At 37.5% G+C, this 23,693-nt stretch overlaps 1 protein-coding gene across 19 annotated transcripts in view; it reads right to left on the minus strand.

The window, feature by feature from the left end:
* Positions 1-23,693, minus strand: part of DMD (dystrophin) — a 1,341,705-nt gene that overhangs the window by 384,052 nt on the left and 933,960 nt on the right. For all 19 annotated transcript variants that reach the window (XM_075430270.1, XM_075430262.1, XM_075430225.1 and 16 more), the window contains one exon: positions 4,799-4,900. In XM_075430270.1, coding sequence (XP_075286385.1) covers positions 4,799-4,900 — 102 coding nt within the window. The remainder of the gene's footprint in view (positions 1-4,798; positions 4,901-23,693) is intronic.

Here is a 23,693-nt window from a genome sequence, read left to right on the forward strand (position 1 = left end):
AAAATGAAGACCGAATTTCTTTTTTAAGCTGCTCCCTGATTGTCTGCTACAAAAAGCAGCAGAGTGTACCCATGCCACTCAGGAATGCTTTTATATTCTTGTGTCCAGTTCACGATTAGATAAACAATCTAAATCAGAATCCAGCCATGATGGAAACACCATGACTATTAAGAAAGGTACTTTAATTACCTAGAGTCTAAGATGACAGGAGTCAATAGGAGAGGGATAGGGAACAACACTCCTTAAATTGCAGTGTGTACGCACACATACTCGTGCACACACAGAGGCACTGAGGTAGCATAATTTTATATTCTGATGTGTCAGGGGAGTGTTTCTAGAATTTGCCTTAAGATTTGCCATAAATACTCTAAACCTGCGCAGTTCTTTTGTATCTGCCACCAATGGAGGCCAGAATATTACCTGTTATGAACTCTGGACAGCTTTTTATATAAATGCTTTTTGATAGGGCAGGAAAGAAAAGATACAATTCTGCATTAGGGAATAAAACAACTTTTTATCTTGAAAAGCAGCTTAAAAATTGCATTAAAATTAAAATCAAAAGTCAGGAATATCAGAGACTCTCCTTGATAATAGACTATGAGAACTAGGCAGAAAAAGCAATTGGATAAGCACGATAAATGCAACCTTTCATATAACTATTCACAATCATACATATGTTTTATTTCTGTGTGGATTACAGACACACAGAAACAGACATTTTGGACACGTTTTATGGCAGGTTTTACAGTTACTACTTTTTCTGCTGTTGTAGCCCAAGAACTTCCTTCCAGAGCTTAAAATGCAAAGGACTGCTCCAATATCTATTAACTCAATAGTAGCAGAGAGCCCAGAGAGCCCTTAAAAACAAAAGCTGGAGAGATTACACTATCAAAGTCTGGCTTCATTTTACAATATATTCACAGTAACTCAGGAAGGAGATATGGAATGTTATAAATTTAATTCTGGTCCTCACTATAAGTATCTGCTTAATCATTCCTGTGGATATGAGCCAGGGATTTCTTTCCAGTAATGACAAGATATAAAACATACCCATCACAGACATTAGAGAGGGTTGTTTGAGGCAACACCTACACCACTAATAAGAGAGTGGCCAGTTCCAAACTCTTCTATCAGAATTATAATTTGATCCGATCTTGCATCTGCAACAAATTAGCATGTGTGCATTAAAATGTTTACTTCTCTGAGCACAACAGTTTTGCTGTAATTGCAACTCTGGAGCTTTTGTGACAAGTATGAACATCAAAATATGTTGCACTGAGAAAACTGTAATTGATTTATTGATTTCCTTTAAATGTCAGCACCGTTGCAACTTAAGTGAGGTTAACATATATGAAGTATTCTTATTGACAGCACTAAAACTGGATAGGAGTATTTAGAGAGAGAAATTATGTAGTCTTTTAAACGCAAGACTGAGGACAATGAAAATTATTTCCTTGCTACTTACTCTCCCACCCAGTAAAGGACAAATTGAGTGCTGCTGCAAGGGAGCTACAGCTTTTCCACTGCCACAGAAATCCTTTCCTGAATAAATTGTTCTGTTTAACTGCTGTTAATCATGAGATTGAGGCTTACGTTCTTTCTATTGACACTGCCACCAGCAGTAAACCCTCCGTCCCCCACCTGCAAAAGCTTTACAGAAATGCATTTCAAATGCACGAAATCCATTTTATAAAAGTGAATAGGTCTGATTTTTAAAGTGCTCTTTCTTAAAGGATCACACATCTCATCCATTTCTTGACTCTTGAATCAGCATATTTAGGATTTCATTTGCTAACAAAAATATTTTTACAGTTCTGCATTGCAAAATTCCAATATCAGCACTTTTAGTATGCTTAGTGAAGGTGTGAAAATACATGTATTTCAGTGACTTAACTATGAGATAAGATTAAGTATGTGTCAATATGAATCCATGGGATTTAATTTACACTCAAAAAACTATAATGAGAGTATATTATGAAGGTTGCAAAGATAAACAGTTAAACATTAGGAAATGCCAGAATAACATCAGCTATGAACATTAATTCAGATACAATGTACATAATTGCACCAATATCCTTAATTCTCTGACACAAACAGTCTTCCAGCACAGGAGAGGCTTGCAGTGTGAATGACTACTCATAGTAGAGACAGGACCTCTGCTTAATTCACTGAAAAGAACAGGAAGATTTGTGGTGAATTATGGAAATCAGAGAAAAAAAGGAAGGTAAAACAAAAGCGCTTCAGAGAACTAGATAATCTACAACGTTGTCAAGCAATGGTATGCAACGAAGCAATGCTTTTAAAGAGGCTGTGTAATTTTACCTTTTTTTCTGTGCCACAAACTAAACAAGGACTACGGGTCTGAAGTACTGAATTGCTGCTTGCACTGTGAATGCTATCCATATCCTGAACTGAAATAGGCAGGGTTCAGCCTAGACCAAAGCCACCACAGCAATTTTAATTCAAGAATTTTCTAAAATTTTGAGTGTTTAAGTTTGCAACCTTGTAATATCTTTTCAAAAACACCTCAATTAATTTCTGCCTTCACAAAATACCTTTTGTGTAGAAAATGGTTTTGACATTTGCTGAAAAGTCTGTATCGGAACATATAAATAGGAGACCATATTGGAAGTTACTCATGAAGAATGATGACAGCAGGCCAACTCAGTATAAATCGATGAAAACTTAAAGAAACCTACATCATCAAGAAAGCAATTCAACAGTCCTGACAGTATATATCCACTGTTTTAAGACTTAATATACAAGACAGACAGTGAACCAGAAATTAACTTCACAGGTCATTCAATTAACTGAACTACACAATGCAATGAAAAAAGTAAAATGCAATTAAAGAGGGACTAGAAATGAAATACTCATTACTCCACAAGTAGTTACTGATTTCCGTACAGACAAATTTTGTAATATCATTGTCAAAACTACAACTCAAGGAACATCACAATCTTTATTTAAAGAGTTATCTTGTTCCAGTAAATCTGGTAGAAATTGGCAGGTACTGGTGTCTTTGATGTGAACACTTGAAAGAAATAGACACAAAGTACACTTCCATGTCAGAAGTTTGGCCTGAACAGAAGCATTTATACTTCTGTCAGTGGTACATAAAACAAGTACTAGTTCTTGAAAATGCCAACATTCTTTCTGCAATCCTTTATATGCAATTACAAAAATCTAGAAAGCCAAAGCCTCCAGTTTTTTGCTTGTTTCAAATGCTTTGCTTGTTGAAATGTGGAGTAAGATCCCCAAAGACTGCAGCTGAAGTCCTACGAAATGAGTAAATATAGTTATTGCAGAATAATTTTTGTACCTTCATCCACTCAGTGTGCAGATGACACGTTTCAGTTCCCAACAATAATGGCACTGTTTTAACCAAGGATTATGTATTAGCCCAACACAGAGTCAAAAGCTTTGGTTTTGCCCACTGTCTTTGTCACACTACTTTTAAGTCATCTTGAGTTTACTTCTTTTAGTGTTTTATCACTGTTTAGGAGAACTGATCATTAAAAAAAAGCATAGACACCAAAGAGGAAAATAACTCTTAAGTATTTCTGTTCAGGAAAGAAAATCAAACAAACAAACAAATAATTCTTAAATATGTATTGATTTCTGAAGTGGAGGTAAGTGAATTCATATGCTCCTGTGAATGGAGATCTGCTGGTGGGATTTATAAGTCATTCAGAGGAAATTTTGTAAAAGTAGGAAAATAATACTTGAAGTATAGTGACTAAATAGAGAAGGAAAAACAAGAAATTCACTGTAGAGGTCACCTACAGACATCCTAACTTTGTGAAGAAATCTTTTCTGTAAAATGAGCTTATTGAGTGCTGTAGGTTTGGAAAAGCTCTAAATACCAAGTTTACTATTGCTACCCAGTAAGAAGCAATTGCAATAGATACTTAGTGTAATCAATAAGCCACCATTACATTTTCTGGGAACTCTTAATCCTCATGTTCACAGACACTTTATTAGCAGTTATAAAACCAGAAACCAGATCAAGCTCCGGTTGATAGGGTAGTGGCCTTACTAGTTTGGTCTCCCACTCCAAAAGTGAACCACACATGGGAAGCTGCTTGCTGACTATTTTCTGCTTCAAAACTCTACAGGATAGAAAATAATACTCTAGTCTCAATGAAGGTCTACATAGTCTTTAGGAAACTGAGTGTAAAATATCCCCTTCAAACCGATCTCTGTGCTGAGGAAAAGGATTCTATAGTACATTTTCCTAAAAGAGAAGCACTGGGAGGCATTAGCCTTCTTAACAACTTATCCTATGGTCTAAACCAGAATCAAGTCAGTAATTCTACATTAATTTTGGCAGAGAAACTGAGTGGGAAAGTTCTATATTGTCACATCTTCTTTCTTTCACAATTGAAAAATTTTAAAGCAAAGGGTCCTGACTTGACTCTTACCTTTTCTGGAAAACATGTTCATTTTTTTTAATTGACAAAATTTCTGAAAGTGAAATTCAAAATAAAGCAGTTTAAAAACATGTCATATGATGCTTTTAATTAGGCACCAAAAATTACATTTGCTTTCAGTGTGAATTACTCTTGAATAGGTAGAACAACCTTAATGTCAAAAACAATATTCCCATCACAGTATGCAAAAAATTTCTAGATGGGAACATTACATTTCTCCTGGCTATGCTATCACATAACAGAACAAATGCCATTTGCCAAGTTCTTTCATTGATTTTAAACAGAGCACATCAAGGACAAGTGTACAACAGGGGAAGCATAACCTATTACGCAGTAATGGATATTGCTAAAGGTTGCTTCATTACCTTTATTGGATGAGTGGCTGGTTTTTCCTTATATAAATGACACCCTTTAGACAAAACCTCTTCCACATTCGGCTGTTTAGCCTGCACTGCTGCTTCAGTTTCCTGAAAAATAAAAACACATGCAGTGTAGATTAACTGTAGCATAAGCAATAAGACTGAAAAGTCCTGAAGCTCCATAGGAGGCTGTAAACCACCAGTAGATTCATTTCTGCTGAAGGCTGCTTTCTGGGAAAACTTACAGATAGTAGCAGCTAAGGACAAAGAGGGTTACCAGAGAAAACAAATGCAAAGAGGGATGGAAAAGAGTAATGCTAGCAAAACAAGCAGTGATAGGTCCCTTCATCCTGAAGTTTTCAATAAAATGATTACAAAGCTAACACAAATTCACACTAGGAAAGACAGGCATGAGAATCTCACTTAAGCAGCTTTGTCCTTTCATCTAGTTTACACTACAAGTAGATTAAAAGTGTACTGGTAAACATTTTGTTCATACACCGCATTGAAACTGTATCACAAGATGCAACAATGATATGACACTGAATTTAGGAAGATCAAAAAAATTCATAGAAAACTACTGTTACTAGTAGTAAACTACTACTTCTCTGGTAAAGCTTTTATACTAGTGAATTAAAAACAAAAGCACGTACCAGAGACAGTTCCTAAAGGTATAGGGAGGCACCTACCATTAGCAATGACACCCTACTGAATTAGCAACAGCATATTTTCTAGCAATTTTCTTTTTAATCTGGAAAGGTGTCATTCATGTGCTAATACAAGGCAACTCCAAAAAACCCTTCCCAACACACAGCAGCTTCATTTTGGCAGACACTGACCAAATAAATAATGGGTGAAGCACTCCATGTATATAGTTAAAACGAAAAAAATCACTGAAAAACGTAAAAGAAAAAGATAAATTACAACTGGAGTACCAAGATTCACATTGTTTTAATTTTTCAAGTAATACAAGCAAAAAACCAAAAGGTAAACAAGAATCCCAGAGTTATCTCAGATATTAAAATTAACTGGTTTGTTTGTTTTTTTCTTCTCTCTACTCTTCTGCCACCTATTTTATAGCTTGATTACCTTGTCCTAACCACTACTGCAGACTATCCACTGACTCTCCAACTTGATTATCTTTCCAAAATCTCAGTTATCATTAGTGTGACAGCAGACAAGACTGTGTGCCAGGCTTTTCACCATCTGATCTGACACATCATTTCATTGGTGGAAATCTGCTGTTTTTTGCTCTGCAATACACTTGTTGAAATCTATATCATTTTAAGTCTCAGAAAGGGGTCATTTTGCTTCTCTGTTTCAGCTCAACATAGAAAACACATCTACAGTGCCGCCTGGAATTTTACTTGCAAAACATTATGGACAATCAGTAAAAATAAAAAGTGTTGATAAATTCAGTGTCATCTTTCATTTGTCTTCAAATATTGTTTATCAACAACAAATCAAGTGAATTTAAGCTTGTTTCATTTCTTGCAATGATATTTGAAACATGTTTGCATTTAATTGCTTTTATTATGCATTTCAATATTAATGAGATATAACTGTAAGGATTCATAGAGAATGAGCACTGAAAAGCAACACACAGCAAAACTGGTCTACTGAGGGATGAGAGTTTATTAACCTGTTGATCAAACCCTCATTAAAGTCCCATTTTCTTTCTATTTCAATACTAGGTTAGCTTTCTATTCCCTACTCACCATATCAAGAAAAAATAATCATCAAGGAATGTTGGTGAAGATGGCAATTTTCTGCCTATCTTGATGAAAAATAGGCATTTTGATATTTATTTGTTTAACGGACATGGTTTTGTTAGTTAAACTAAGAGATTGTCATGGTTTAACCCAGCAGCCAGCAACTAAGCACCAGACAGCTGCTTGCTCACCCCAGCCCCCCAGCCGGTTGAGATACAGACAGTTTAAAAAGACAACAAAAAAAGGAATAATAATAATAATAATAATAATAATAAATACGAATATGCAAAACAAGCTATACACAATACAGTTTTTTTCACCACCTGATGACTGATTGCGCAGCCAGTCCCTGAGCATCTACCACTGAACTTGCAGAGTTCGCAGAGCCTGGGGATTTTGCAGAGCTCACCGAACTCCCGGAAAAAGACTGAACTTACAGAAAAGTTCCTGCCCTCCGGCCAGCCCCCATTTATAAATGCAACATGATGCCTATGGTATAGAATATTTCCACTGGCCAGCTTGGGCTGGCTGCCTGGCTCTGCTCCCCCCCAGCTCCTGCACACTTGCTCATCAGCCAAACATGGGAAACTGAAAAAAGTCCTTGATTTCTTAGCAATGACTAAAAACGTCAGTGTATTATCAACATTCTTCTCATACTACACCCAAAACACAGCAGCTGCTGGGACGAAAATTAACTCTGTCTCAGCCTAAACCAGGATAGCCATCGGCAGTATTTTGCCAATATTTTGTGTTGTGTTATTCTACACATCTCAAGTACTTATGTTATTTCCTAACAGCATCAGGTATCATAAAGATTCTGTAGCAGGAAAAATGCATTACAGCTCCCTGCAGAGTCCAAGAATATCCAGATCACTATGGGTGCACCTACACTGCTGGTTTACCCTGCAGCGTGGCTGTGCCTTTGAAGTGGGTCTCTCAATATTCCCCGCTTTGGGGTATGGTTTCCACAACAGATTGGTACAGGAGCACACAAACTGGTTTCTTTCAGGCTGTAAACAGCGTTGAAGTGGTGCTCTAGGAGGGCACCTAACACAGTCCCAGTAGGCAATCCCAGCCCTGCCTGCCCCTGCCAAACGTCCCAGGGCTCCCCTCCATTCGCCCACAGCCCAGGACAACACGTCAGCCCCCTGGGTGTCAGGCCCTGCTCCAGCAACGCCGCAGCAGGGCTAGTCTCCAGCTCCCCACCGCTCGGCCCTGCCCGGCCACAGGCCCTGCTGAGCCGGGCCCACCTGCAGGCCCATGTCCCTGCTCAGCCTTGGCCCATCGCCAGGGAGGTGCCCAATGCCCGTGGCTGGGGCTGCCCCGGTGCCCCCCAGCTGCCCTGCTCCTGGCTGGGCAGTGGGATGGCCCCAGGCTGCCAGGCCCTGCCCTGGAGGCCCCTCAAGGGGAGCTCTCCAATGGCCCCAGCCCACAGGGAGCCGCCGGCCCTGCAGTACCCCGGCAGCAGGAACAAGGATGGAGTGAACCTGAGCACTTACCGGTCCCTGCCAGGTCATCCTTACCACTTCCCCTTAACATTTTCTAACCATGAGGAAAAGCAGAGGCTCTTTCCGGAGGCTCTGTTAAGCTCTGTCATGTATTTGATCTGACTGGGTTTGTAATAACAGTCTTTAACAATAACAGTCAAGTTCCACCATCAGGAACTGAAAATTCAAACGCAGAATAACCCAGCTAGGGAAGACACTCCAGAGTAATTAAAAGCACTATTCATAACAGGAGTTACTCCTCAAGTCCTGCAGCTCTAACAAAATTTGGCTGCTCAATATTTATTTGCCCTCTGCCTCCTATATTGAAATCTGGATCAAGATTTACCATATACACACATGTAAATAGGCTTATTTCCCTTTTAAAATTAAGAGAAAAAGAACAAAAAGTGACTGATGGTAGCACGCGACTCCAAATTGGGCAGAAATGAAGAAAAAATTTAATGATCCTTTTAATCATTATTTCATGCTAATACTAGTATACACAACACACATAAGAACTAAGTTGTCACATTTCTACATATTATATAAACATTTGAAAAGGTGTTCTTTCTGGATTCAAAAGGTATTTGTTCTTTATGGATAGAACACCGTTGTAATTTTCCATAGCCAGATAACAGAAACATGCTGTATTTAGCTGTTAAATCACAAATTCTTTCTGCTCTAAAAAATTCTGGAGTTACATGAGCTAATCTTGTGTAGTCTGATCTTTCAAAATCAATGGCCTTGACCTAATCTGAAATGCATTGTGCGAGTCTATCCTATATAGCATGATGCTTCATTTGAGATCTATGCGGAAACAAGCATAGGGATAAGAGTCCAGAGGAAAAAGAGGTTCTCAGTACCTTGCCATTCATTTGGACACTGCCAATTAGTTGCTAAATAGGCAACAGGTTGCCTATGTGTCAGAGGAGCAACTACTTCCTTGTTATCGCATATTAATTCCAACATCATCTAAAAGCCTCACAAAATTATTTTGAGTAAGTGCACACCTGAAATTAAACTAACTTTGAGAGAGATCTTTGCCTAATTCTCTGCCTGATGGGATATCCCCCTTGGTGAATTCTCCCCAGTGAGGAGGTTTCCAGCAATTTCAAATCTGTTTGCTAGGTGACACCCTACTAATATAGGTCAAAAAGCCAGTGAGTAGTTTCAGGATACTGCTCCATCATTCACTCCCCAAAGAGAACAAAAAGGTAGTGACCATAACATGGCCTCCAATGGTTCACTCGCAACCAAGAGACCACAGCTATTATCTAGCCTGTGCAGGATCCAGGAGAACAGCACACTCCCAGAGCAGGGCCTGACAATCTGCTCTTGGTTTCACAGGCCAGGCTGCTACTAAAGCTAACAGGAGCTGCCCACGCTCATGTCCATCAGTTTTTAGAAAACTCCCGATTCCAAGATCACTGATTCCTCTGCCACGCTCACTTTGCTCACTGTGGGCGGGCTCCTGTAGGGTGGATGCAGCACAGTCTCTGGGAGACAGAGCTGACTCCACTGAAACTGCACAATTTATGCACTGCCTGTGAAAGGAATCATAATGCTACTTCTGGACTGGGTGATGAATATGCTAATTAAACTTCTCACACATATGGCAAATTAAAATACATCATCATTGGAAACTGCTGTTTCTCAAACATGTATAAACAACAAGAATCAAACAGAGGCCACCTTTTCTCCGTGACGTACCTTCTACGAATTTCAGTGGTGTTAAAATGGTGCATCCGAACTGATGAAAGCCTGCTGCCGAATAAGCCACATTGGTTTCTGCATTTCCAACAAAATGTCAGTTCAACCTGCTGAACAAATTTACAGGCTGGAAAAGTGTCAGGGACTTGTCTACTGCCCCATCTGGACTATGAAAGTCTGTTGATGTAGCTCAGAAAATTCATACTCTCTAGCTGAAACCAATACATTGACTAAACCTCTGGTGTGTATGCCAATGGAAGGGAAAGTTTGATGGCTTGGCATATGTTATTTCAAGAGATGGTAACTATCCTAGCAGACACAGACAGGCTGTTTGACATATGCTGCATATATACTAGGAGGCCCAGACAGCTATCTATAAAAGTATCTACAGCATTTCAGACTGTGTATTGGTCTATATTAAGAATCACAAGCACTGATTCACCTTCTCTGGTAACACTGGTAAAACTTTTGGGATCAGGTTCCCAATGAGGTTATGTCCATGGAACTTTTTCTGCAGGGACAGTAGGAGAAGCTCAGGGTGATTAAACCTGTATGTTCATGGTGAAGTGCAATGCAAAAATAGAAGCTTAATTACAACCTTCAAATAAAAAAAAATACAAATTTGAAATTAATACAGTGAGTTGTTTTAAAAGTCATGACCTCTTTTTATCAAGACAGTACTTTAAATTAAGATTAAAGAAGATCATTTGTTCACAGGAAAACAGAAACAGTAAGCGATTTCCCTTCACTTTACCGACTGTGACAAGGCAGTGATGTTTAACAAGCAAATACATTAATCTATATAATCTAAATATAATATAGCTAATATAATATAAATCTAAAATAATTTGGAGGCTTTTAATTTCAAAACAACTTTTTTGAAATAATCAGATATAAATCCCCGTATATATTTGATTTGATAACAGAAAATTGCATTTAACTATGTTTTTTTTGTTCTTTTAGGCAAGGGAGAGTGTAACTTGTAACCAGATTTCTCTGAGGTGAATTTTCTTATTCATGCACACATGAAGCTCCAGCAACGTTCATTGAAATATTCACACATATTTCAGGTTACTATTCCCAGGTATTTTTGGGAAAAAGCTATAAATAAATGGTGAGCTTCAGAGTGCCTCATTTTTTCCTCACAAGTAAAGAAAGGGAAGGGGATAGAAGACGTGAATATATTCCAGTCTTCAAGAATTCTTGTTCTAGATAAGTGACCTCATTTTTCCTTTTGGCTCAGCTCTGCACTTTCCCATTCATGGAGTAGGCTAACAAGCTAAACCACCGCAAAGAAGAATGGTCAGAGGAGACTTAATTAAAATACATCAAAGTTCAGCTATATCACAGTGAGCATCTGATCTTGATGGTAGGTCTGACAGTACAGTCAATGCCATTCTCAGTATTCACTTTAGATATCTATACAGTATTATTAGAATACATCCAAGACACACTATTAATAGTTCTGTGGCCATATTGAGGTGGGACCTAATCCACCAAGGGAAAAATGCAGTTGCCAGTATTTAAATTTCCTGAACAAAGACTTTAATCAATCTTGACAAAATTCAAGAAGAGACAAGATTGTACCTCTGTTCTTTTCTACATAACAGATGAAAAGTTTTGATAACTTCCTGAATATTTCACTTATCTCTATGTAGAAAGAAAATGCTCTGTGAACATCTAAGTTACAGAATTTAACTTCACCTTCCTGTCTTGGAGTTTTTTATGGAAAAAAAAAAAACCACCAAGGAATTCAATTTAAACACCATTCCATTAGTGGTCTGGGTAGAAGCTTAGTGTAAAATCGCTTTATTGCTAAAAATAGTCTGTAGCTAGCGGACAAGCAATTTTATCCACCTGCCTCTAAAAATGCCATTTTAATGAGTAAATAAAATAACCATTCTTTCTCCCATTACATTAAATCACTGGTCTTTTAAATGCAGAAGACCCAAAGTATGATCCCAAGGCAGAGTTAGAAGATATCTTAATGGGGAAAAGAATATTGTGAGATTCATCCAGCTTTTTAAAGTACAGTGTGCAAAAGACAGTCATCTGATTTTAATGAGAAACTGGAAAATTGATACAACTATAGCTCTTGACCTATGTGAACAATTTTCGAGATACTATCGAGAGGAAACAATTATTTCACGGAAAAGAGCACTACACGAAGGACCTCTTCCTTCCAAAAGTGCAACGACTCAATTTTAGAGTTCATAAGTACTTTCTAAACCTATGAGTGCTGCCTCTGTGCAGATTGTGAAATATGCAAACACTGTGTCTATTAAGGCCTGGTGGTGGCTCTCACCCTTTTGTTCCTTGTAATATCTCTTCTTCCTAGTACTGGAAAAGGAAAGGAAAGAAAAGAAAATCCTCCACTATGAAATGGGACTAAGAAGGTCGCAAAATTTAAGCCATGCAAATAAAAGTTGCTAAAACAGCAATCCCCACTACTTCACAGAGTGAAAGGGTGTTTTCTCCAAAGCATGTTTTCCTGCTGGCTATCAGAAATTTGTGAGATCCCTCTGTACATCTAGAGGAGATGAAATACAGTAATTTCTTCCCCACACAGAGAAATCAGTATCTATCCATTGCAGCTGTCTGTCCTGAAAAGGAAATTTCCTGGAGGTACTGAAGATAGATTAAACTATTAGCTGTAAAGACATGACCTGGAGATACGGCATACGAAAAGAATTTGGCTATGGTGGTCACATACCGATAAAGCACAGTTAATCATCCAGTTGGGCTGTGAAAAGGCCCAGCAAGAAGAATTCTTTGAGACTGGATGTGATTCAGAATATTTTGTTTTGAGGCTGGACAGGACACAGGATTTAACAGCTGCTCCTGTTCCACCCAGACTGCAGATTCTGTCTTAGTTCCAGTGCATAACGTAAGAGAGAGAATGATAATCCCAGGAGAACTGACACAGAAGGAAATTCTTGCGAGAAAAGAAGGGAAGTCCCAATAATTTTCCAAGCTCTCTCTTAGTTATGTGCTCTTTTCGATGCTGAAGGACAGCACCTTAAGAGGAAGAAAAGTTACATAAATTGACACAGTAGCAGATCTGGACTACTATCATAAGCAATGTGACTGGCAAGTGAAATTTGGTGATAATTATAGAAGTATTGAGTCAGAAAAATTGTATATTTCTTCCTGTAAACAGGAAAGAAATCAGGATTTCTTCTCTCTAATGACACTTGAAATAAACTAAATTAAAAATAATTTAACTTGGGAAGGACACAGTTATTTACTTATTTTACCATGTAGTTCTTCGTGGTTTATTCTTCTCTCTCTTAGGTCAGAGTTTACATGCAAATTTTTCTCCTCTTTTCAGGTTTAGTGAATAAAGAATTATTTTCAGAGGAGTTTCTGGCTAGAAAAGGAAATTTGAAAAAAAAAGAGTCAAAATCAATTATGTTACTATTCAAACCTTGGTTTGTTGATTGTAACATGTTTTCAAATATGCTCTTCTTCTGGTATTAGTCATTAATACATCATTTAAAAAGAATATTCATCAGGATGTTTTTCTGCAGTTTGTCTTCCAGTCGTTACAATGGCACATCTTACTGGAAGAAATGGTAAAGAGTGCTCCTCCATCATGTTGCTTCCACAGCAGAAGCAGGAGTAGATTTCAGTAAATGGAATTTACTTTCTTATAGATTGGAAATTAAGCAGTTTGCTCATTTCCAACTGCCTGGTTTGCAGCTACAAGTGGCTAAGTTACTTTCACACACTGGATGGTGGAACTTTTTTTGAATTTCCATGAGCAAGTATGTTATCAATAGTTTATTTTTTTAAAATCTCACTCATTTGTCTCGCTCTGAATGACAGAAAATCTAATTACAAATCAAGGAATGAAAACAACTAGCCAAAAAATGCTACTCAAAAGTGCCAAGTGTTAAACAGTAGCCACAGCATAGATTTACATGGATGCACTGGTTATGGCTGGGATGAAGTTCTTTTTCTTCACAGCAGCCTGTATGGCGCTGTCCTTTGCATTTATGACAAAAACAGTGTTGATAAAACAGGGATATTTTAGATATTGCTGAGCAGTGCTTACACAGCATCGAGGCTTTTTCTGTTTTTCACGCTGCTCCGCCAGCGGCCAGGCTGCAAGTGCACAAGAAGTTGGGAGGGGACACAGGTGGGACAGCTGGCCACAACTGACCAAAGAGATATTCCATACCACACAATGTTTTGTTCAGAAATATAAACCCAGGGAAAGAAGGAAATGGGGGACATTCAGAGTGAAGGCGTTTGTCTTCCCAAGTCACTGTTACTTGTGACAGAGCCCTGCTTTCCTGGAGGTGGCTGAACACCAGCCTGCTGGTGGTAAGTAGTGCATGAATTCCTTAGTTTGCTTTGCTTGGGCAGGCAGCTTTGCTTTACCTGTTAAACTGTCCTTGTGTCAACCTATGAGTTTTCTCACTTTTACCCCTCTGATTCTCTCCCCAACCCCACTGGAGGGGGAAGTGAGTGAGTGACTGTGTTGGGCTGAGTTAAACCACAACCGTGATTTAGAAAGAATTCCCACCTGCCAGTAATCTTCTTTCACTGCAGAATTTATCATATCTAACAGGTTGACTCTCTTTACAACAGATTCTCACAAAAGTTAAGCTTTACAGCACTATACCCAGTATCTCCAAGCTACATTTACTTGGAAATTTAGCACAAAATCTGCAACAGGATTGAGTATTTTCCATATTATCATGAACTTTAGTGTGAAAAGGAGCTAAGATTTAGGTACATGTTTTTATTTTTACTTAAAAAAAATCATTTTTTACTCAATTGTCAATCAACTTAATCAAAATCAAAGTTATTCAAATAACCCTCAGGTACCAAAAATTCATGTAGTTACCAATGTGCAAAAAACTAAGAAGATATACAATACCTGCTTCTAATATTTACTACATAGTAATCAACTCAAAGCAAATCAAGCCAAAGCTAATAGGACCCTGCGCAGATATAAGCAGTCATTTATATGGTCTCTTCTTCAGATTCCAGTACTTTAAATTGTGTGTGATCAGTAGAGCAATATATATAAACTTACAGAAGAGGACTTACTGTTTAATAAATAACGTGCTATTATCAAAAAGAAGAATGTCCAAGAGCTTTCAAGAATTGTGTTTTGAACAGAGAGAGGGCTTTCTGTTAAGAAAAGAACATATGGGAAATAACACAAATGGTGACAATGTTAGAAAACTGATTTTTTTGTGAATAGGAGAGGAAATCTCCTATCTCTGAAAACCTAACTACACTGAAGCAAGCTATAGTTTTGGTATTGACTTCCCTAGAGCCTTGGTAAACTGCTCTATCATTTCTGTAATTTTCCTCCTGTATTTATTTGCTCGTTTATACGAACCACACTTTTCTCTGAGACTTTGAACATTACCTGAGCTATTATTAATAGTTCATGGAGGAAGCCAAAAGACAAAGCTGAGGTACCACCTCGCTAACTTCCAAGCAATTCACCTACACTTCTTAAAGAACAAAATCACATCTTGATTTACTAGTCTTCCATTATTTTCTAGAAAAACACTACTACACATTAAATACTTAATCATCTTTCAAAAATCGTTCCTCTCCTGAGACACTGGGACACAGATACGTTTTGCAATCCATCCTTAATGCCGCAAAGTCTGTTACAGATTAAAAGACTTACAAAGTTTACTCACTAGTAAAATTTTGCCACCTTTTCATAATCCATTTGCAGCTGATATCATTTAATGCTCTTACACTTGGAATGCAGATTTGGATACAGACTATTTAAAATCTAAATACTGAAAGCTTACAAAGAAAACATTGAGTAGGTTGCGCCTCAAAGTCCCATAAAAAGCTTTCTGAAAGAGTGATAATTGATGTATGCAGAGTATCAAGTTCTAGTTCTCTGAGTTGATTAAACTGACATTTACTGCAGATCTTAATAATGCATTGAAAATAGGAGTAGCTGAAACAGTCAAACAATATTTCATCATTAGAAATTTTCACAGTTGAACCTTTTGCCAAATCAGACACTAATGCCAGAATACATTGAGACAAACCTCTGGAGTATATATTCCTTATGTGCTCATGTGGACAAACTATACTACCTCTTCTTGCACATAAGAACTACTAATTTAAAAGGAAGATAGCAAAATGAAAAGGTAAAAGAATCAATAAAGAGTTAAAATCTGACTTATTTGGCCTAGCCTGTCCAGAAGACACTGACAAATGAAGGCTGATTGAAGGAAAAATACAGCAATGTCCAGTCGGCACTTTCATTCTCTCATGTGGGTGAATTTTCTTTTATTTCTCTACAATTAGGTTTGCTACTCCTCTGCCATGCTCTTCTGTTATGTTCTAACTGCAGGTTGTTGAGTACATAATGAAGTGATTGACAAGAGTTGACAGCTTTCCTATTGTCATTCAAAGCTTATCAAGGACAAAACCCAAATACAAATTAAGAATACAGAGTTACTTAATTTCTTAAGGATGGCCTATTTTTATCTGCCAAAAATGAACACAATATGCTGTTACAAATATATGGCAAGTGACCACCATGGACAGTAAGCAGGTATAAATACTACACCCAGAGACAATCTGAAGCTTCTTTAGCAGTATCAGCAAAAATCAAGATTGTGTAAACCTTGGAAAACAGGGCTCAAGTACAGAGGAGTATAGGAGGGGTGAGTAACAACCCAGATGGTAAGGAGGGAGTAAAGGGAAAAGATAACGAAAACTGAATAAGTAAGGAGAAAGGACCAGTGAGAGTGCAAGAGGATTTGGAGGCAAGGTGGCTGGAAAACATAAAGTGTTTTTTAATGTTGTCTGGAGAAGAAGATTTGGACAGGTCAGCATGATTTCAGCAAGCTAGAAGCGGGAACAGGAACTTCTGTGTTTCGTCAACTCACTCCCCGTTCGGAGCATCATTTCTCCATCCGTTCCTTAAAATGCAGGGGCACACGCATTTCTGTTCATCCCCTCCATGTCCTCATCATATATAATCACCAGCATCTACCGCAATTCCCCTGGAAAACTGTCTTACAGGGTAAATGTCAGTGCTGAGACAAAGACCTGGAGGAATTCCCAGAAGAGCAGCTTTAACCTCCTGCTATGGCCAGAGGGGGTATGCTGCCTCTTAAGTCTTTTAAGAAGTAGAAGGTGGAGGAGCAGGCACTACTGCCTCCCTCCTCTCCACCACACCCTCTCCTTGTATCCTTCCTTCTATCCTGCACACCCTGAACTCTTCGGAAGAGGTAAGGAGCACTGTTGGCAGAACATGTAGGCTAGGGTTGTCTGTTCCGGTTGGAATAGAGTACCTCCAGTTCCTCCTCTAACAGCAGGGGAATTTGAATTAAACTCGGCATCCTAGGCCATTTGATCCAGAATAGTATATCATTGCAATGGCAAAGAATTTGTGGAAATAAAGTATTAAATGCAAATAAACCCCACATAAATTTTACAGTGGTAATATGAGTATTATTAAAATAAAATCCAGAAATGCCCCCGAAAAACCTTAAGCACTATTAGCTCAATGTATCCATTTACTATAATGTACAGCATGTTCAACCAGAAAAATACAGAGGAATACGGAATGAGGTTGAGTGAACATCTGTATTTGCATTTATGAATAAATATTTTTCTATGGATCTTCTACAGTTGCTGTCATTGTTGAAAAAAAAAAAAGAAAAAAAAAGGAAAAAAAAAATAAAATGGCAGAGACAGTTGGTCTTGATGATTTTGGAGGTCTTTTCCAACCTATGATTCTACGAGAAAATATGCTGGTTATAAATACACTTTGACCCAAACTAGTTAATAAATTCTTTGACTAATTTAGAAAGATTAATTCTGCAACCAAAAACTAAGTTCAGATACTGATAGTTTAATAGATAACTTGGAAGGTAAAAGAGCACTTAAAATGCAGAAATTAGCAGAACCTTAGCTGTGGAATTACAACAAGTCTTGTACGCCTAACAGGCAGCGTCAGCTACAGTGCAGAACACATTCCCTGTTGAAAAACTGAAGGGGTGAAATTCAGAGAAAGAGATACTATGAGAAAGGATTTTTATCAGACACTCACTGTCCATCAGGCCTATTGCTATCAAGGTCTTGCACATACAGCCAGTGAATCTGTAACTTTCCACTGATACAGAAAAGGCAGGCCAAAGGCTTTTGTCCTGAAGTACTCTACTATTGTCAGCTCCTCACCTCTGGTAAGGAGACTTTGTTTTCATAGCACTATGCAGAGAAGATAAGAAATCTCAGAATTTTTTATATACATATACATATACATATATATATATATATGCACTGAATGGAAAATCAGGCAAATTCAAAAAGAGAATGACTAAAAACGGAATGTCAGCCTGCTTCCCAACATTGAGTTCTACTTATAGAAATGATGATTGTAACTCCGTATTATTTCCTTGGATGAACAGATAACTATTTTTTGAAATTATCTATATTTGCTCTTTGGACAAATATTTAGATAAGAGGTTAAAATGCTTTAGGTTTTTTTTAGTTTGTTTTTCAAAATGCTGCAAGTTAAGCATTTTAGCCTTTTCCTTATAAAAATTTACTTACATTCAGTTCACATAATGAAACTCAGGAGAAATATTTTCAACCTGAAATTCATGGGGGAGGAGACAGCCTGGGAATTTTTTTACAAATCCAGTATTCATGCAGTTTTCACAGGAGACTGAGAAAAGAAAGTTAGGATACACAATGCTTCCCTAATTATTTTTGTGCAATATGAGCTGGTAACATTTAGTATTCTCTCACCAAAGTACTTTTAGTTACACTAAATTTACAGTACAGGAATTAGAGCTAGCATGCACCTTATTAAGTTATTTCCAAGATTAATTTGTTGAGTGTTTAAAAACAGAAGTTACACATACACATTTACTTAAAATTTTCTTGATAAGTGCTAATTTTGTATTTTCTGGTTACTAGGCTGTAAACCTGTTTTCATTTTCAGGTTCCATTCCCAAGCAACATTTCCAGACCGCTTTTCATTTATGCAATTTGCTTGTACATCTACATGGGTTTCTGAAGCATTGCTCAAAGACGTATGTAATGGTGGTAATGATCTGGCACACCACAGCTAGAGTTTTCACTCTATGGTCGCATATAGCAAAAACATATTCTATTTACATAACTACAGACACCTTAATGGCAGTTAAACAAGCAGAGCCCAGCAGTCGCAACACACTACACTACTGCTTTTGACATTTGATGCAAAATGTTGCTAGCAATACTGGTTAGATTTTGTTATGCACCCCATTTTTTTTCTATTTTAAGGACTACCAACAAGCAAATGCTTACGAAAGAGACTGCTTATGAGGAATTTACGCATAACAAATGAAACAAGGATTAAAAGAGAAGAATTCTTGTGATGAAAAATACAGGCAGTAAAAAATATTCTACAAACTCATATAAATTTGATTTTTGCTTTTTCTTTTCTACATCTTTCTGACATCACTTTGGCACTACTCAGGCTGTGTTAAAAGTGACATGTTGCCATCTACAATGAGTTAGTGGCAATCTATAATCACTTAGTGGTATTTTCAATTATGAGAAAGGCTATTGAGTTAAATAATAATCTTTGAGAAGTATTTCAGTAGACTGATATTTATTATATGCAGTGCTATTTACTTGTTTACTTGGAGTCTGTTATGAATAAGGGTAGCTCATCATACATGAAGCACAAATAATGTAAACCTGATACTACTTACTTTTTCTAAAGACAACTAGAAAAACCCATGATTAAAATGATCTTTTATTCTATGCTAAGGACAGATTTTATGCCATAATGGCACTGTTTCTTTGTAAAATTATTTTTTACTTATTTAAATTCTGTAAAAACGGCATATTAAGTTCACTCAATCTTATCAGTGCTATCTGATTAAAAAAATGCAGAAGTACCACAATATTTATTAAATTCTGAAAGTTGACTCTAGTTTTCTCATATTCTTTGTTTTCTGGACTATCAGTAGTCAAAACTCAGAATTAAAGGACATAAGTTGCTGACAAGATTTGAATATTTTCCAGGGATTATTTTACCCACTAAAAAGTTACTGTTCAATTAATTCTGCAGCTTTTCTTCTCCTTCAAAATTTTGTCTTTGAAGTAGGGATTCACTAGACAAAATTCCACTGTGTCTCTGAAGCTTAGAGTTTTTTCTACAGATGAATATTTACTTGAAAATGTCATTGATTGAATATTGCTATTAGTAATAAAAGGTATCAAAACTGCTAGGTACTTGTTTTCTTGGTTAACTAAGGTGGTTTTCTCTGGACTGCAATTCTGGACAGAAAAGAAAAAAAAGAAACAGCATGTTTTATTATGCTAATCAAGCAGGACTCAAGAAATATATAAACTTATATTTTTCCAGAATACTTCAATGCTTGACTTTATAAAAATACTGACCCATAGATTTCAAACACTAAATACCAAAGCAAATAATCTGCAGTAACAGCTAAAAAACAGCAGAAACTAAAAGCATATTAGCACCAACCTATTTGTAAGCTTTTCTTATCTCTCCCTTACTAGAGCATATACTTTCCATTCTTTACATATTTGGGTTTCTAAAAATTATTTTAGCTATTTATGTCACAACACAGTAAAACTTACTATGTGTGCATGCACACATGTACATATTGGATATAAGTGGTTGGTTTTTGAGTGTAAAAACCCCTTTGACTCCCGCCTGAATTATTTTTCTCAAGCCTTAGCACTACATAAATGTTCTATGGATCACATTTAAAAAGTGCAATCTGACTCTAACAGATTGCAGAATGTTAATTTTATCTTAGTCACATTTCTGGTAGGTTGTGATAGGAAAGCTTTTACTTCTGTTTTGTGTTATAGAGTCATTTTGATTTTTATATATTTAAGAAAGTCCTATTATTCTAATTCTGTTAGGCTGAAAGCTGACTTTTGAATTCAACAGTTTTTTTAAAGGCTTGTGAGGTTCTTCCTGTAAGCAAAAGGTCTGGGAACATCTAATCAAAATTCTCAGTGACCTGGGGTCCTGTCATACATAGAAGTGGGATTAAATAGGACTATGAGGAAATAAATATTTAGAGGAAAAGGAAATTGAGAGAAATCAAGAGAAAAAGTTGGTTAAACTTTCTGAAGGTATTTTCTTAAGATGCCAAACAACTAGTGAAGCATCACTCATTATGCTCCCTTCCAGGACTCCCTTTACTCTTTTTCTTGCAGGTGAAGAAAACAAATCTCAGCAGAACAATCAGTAGGAAGAAATAAAGGTCAATGCTTGCACAACTTCCTTTAGCCATAATTCTGGAGGTCCACAGATTGTTGATGCTGTAGGCAAAGCTGTTTCAAAGTGTGAAGTATAGGTCTGTATCCACATGTTCAGAATAAAGTACCCCTAAAAGGTTTAAGCATATTAAGTTTGGATGGCTAGATCAGAATAAATGCATTTTAAAGTGCTCATGCATGTCTTTAAATATTCCATTACAGAGACAATGCAGAAACAACTATACCTTCCATTACAGCAACATTTGGCACCTACTTGGACTCTGATTAGCTGACTTAGCCAAAATAAGCTTGTGATTAAAGACAATCACATTATTATCACGACCACAAAAATAATTGCTTTGACCACAACAATAACTGCTTTTTGAACTAATACTAATTAGATACTCTATATTTACATTCTTGTCTGAATTAGAACAGTACTGATGGTTAACAAACAGAGTTAAGGAGAAAACCACCTATTTACGCAGTACTGGAACTCTCTAGTTTGGCAAACAAAGCAGTGACAGAAAGATGAAGCTAAACAAACTCAGATGAAGAAAAAACGTGCAGGTTTTTAACTCAACCATTGAAGTCATTTACCACAAGGTGTGGATGACTGTCCATATCTGGAAATTAGAAACCAGTCTTGTTTTGGTTGTTTGGGTTTTTTTTTTTTTGGTTTTGTCTGTTTTGACAGATGTGCTGCTTGAAGTGCAGGAAATTATTCAGAAAACTGAAAGGGTTACTTTATAGAGAAGGTCTGACTGGATGATCAGAGCGCTATCTTCTGGCCTTATATTGAACCAACTATAGTAACTCTCTGGACATTTCTGATAAGTGACAAAGAGTTGTCTGTTCAAAGGCAGCTGCAGTCATGTGATAGCTAGAACTGTTTCTGTATAACAGGTCTTTCATATAAAATTTTAATATTCCAACAGTATACGAGGCCTTGTTTTAGGGGCTTTTTTTTAGATTAATATTTATGAGAAAAAGAATACCTGGCAGAATCTTTGTCAGTGATATCTAGGTTAAAGAGGAAAGTGGAGACCTTCCTATGAAATGTTTGTGCATGTCCGCACCTCAGTAACTGCTACACAGTTTGCTTTGCTGTTAGTCTGGTATCTGCTGCTGTTAGATGGATATCACTCTCCCCATGCATTTCTAGCCCAAAGAACTGCCAAAGTACCATGGGAAGTACGTCTCAAAATACTATGAAACTGCCATAGACTTGAAAGAAGCAAGGCTACTCTCAGAGAGCCCCACAAGCAAGGAAGAAGTGGAGCTAGTGCTGTTTGGATCAGGATCCAGACAGACCTTAGGGTTTGCTGAGCCGTGCTGTAACTCTTCAAAGCAAGCACAGAGCTATGAAAGCAGAATGGGGTAAAAGAAAACAAAACTTTAAATTCAGCAGGGAATGTATTTTATAGTAAATACAGTTATAAATTACAACATACTTCTTGGGACTGAATAACTTTTAAAAGTTTTGTTTCAACAAATTCGTAGCGCTTACATCTTTCTTAACATTTTTGCTGCTTTTTAAACCGAAATATGTATACACTTTTGAAGCTAAGATGTTGCCCAAAGCCTCAACTGACACATTCCAGAGATCATAAGACTACCACGTGTCCCAGCATGTTCCTCAGTCACCACAAGGTCCTACTCCACAACAGCGACCAAGGAACATACCAGACTTGTCTCATCTCTTTATGTCTCCATCTTCTCACTTCCTCTTTCCTAGTTGCATTACAATGAAGTAGAAAGAAGCCTGTTCCACTATCTATTTTTGTACTGCACTCTGGGTACAAGTCCAGAAAACAACCAGTATTAAGCATCTGGAAACATCTGTAGGGCTGGAGAAGGTTGATATGACGCTGTGTAATTATTCACCTGCAAATGCCTCTCTAATAAAGGGTTAATAAATGTGAGGGAGCAGACAGAGGGCCTTTTCTTAAACAGATGATTACATCACATTGGGCAAGAATAAGCACTATGTCATCCTGTGCTAATGCAAGGGCAACACACCACTTGCGATTTTGAAATTCAGGATGTAGGCAGGCTGCAGAGCATTGGCTGGACACAATCACAGTCAGTGGGGGCACCAGTCTGGATTTGAGACTGCAAGTATATGTACAAGGGCAAAGGCATAAGAGACCACCCTTCAGGAACTGAAAAACTGCTAAATGAAAGATTTTGGCATTATTAGTGGTCCTAATAATGCACACAGTCAGCACCTTGGGACAAGATCATACAGATCTATACAGCTATGATCTGAAAGCAGAAGGGGACTGTATGACTAAGTCAAATGACACAAAAAGTGAACGATGCCAGTGACACTGAACTAGTTTGCATCCTTCACCGAATTCTTACATGATGCCAGGAGTAACAGACTAAACAGGGAGTGGGCATATGCTCAAGCCCTACAGCATGATTGCTCACACCATTAAATTTGGAACATTGCTGCTGGCGTGGGCCAAACTGCACTGTCCGAGGCAGTGCCCAGGCATGGTCAGGGACGAGCATGAGCCACAGGTGCAGCAATAGGCAATCCAGATGCAACTATCTGGTTTGGGGGGTAAGAGTGTTGCTGAATGGATGTAAGCTGTGATGCATCAGTTGACCTCAAGGCCAAAAAATGGTCCTGACCACCTTATATTTACTAATACTGATGTAGTCTTAAGATTTAGAGGAGGAATTTTGATCTCTCTACCTGTCACCTAGCCCAATTATGTATTTGGATGTTAAAAGTCTTAC

This window comes from Opisthocomus hoazin, chromosome 1 (genome assembly GCF_030867145.1).
Source record: "Opisthocomus hoazin isolate bOpiHoa1 chromosome 1, bOpiHoa1.hap1, whole genome shotgun sequence".
Classification (NCBI taxonomy): domain Eukaryota; kingdom Metazoa; phylum Chordata; class Aves; order Opisthocomiformes; family Opisthocomidae; genus Opisthocomus; species Opisthocomus hoazin.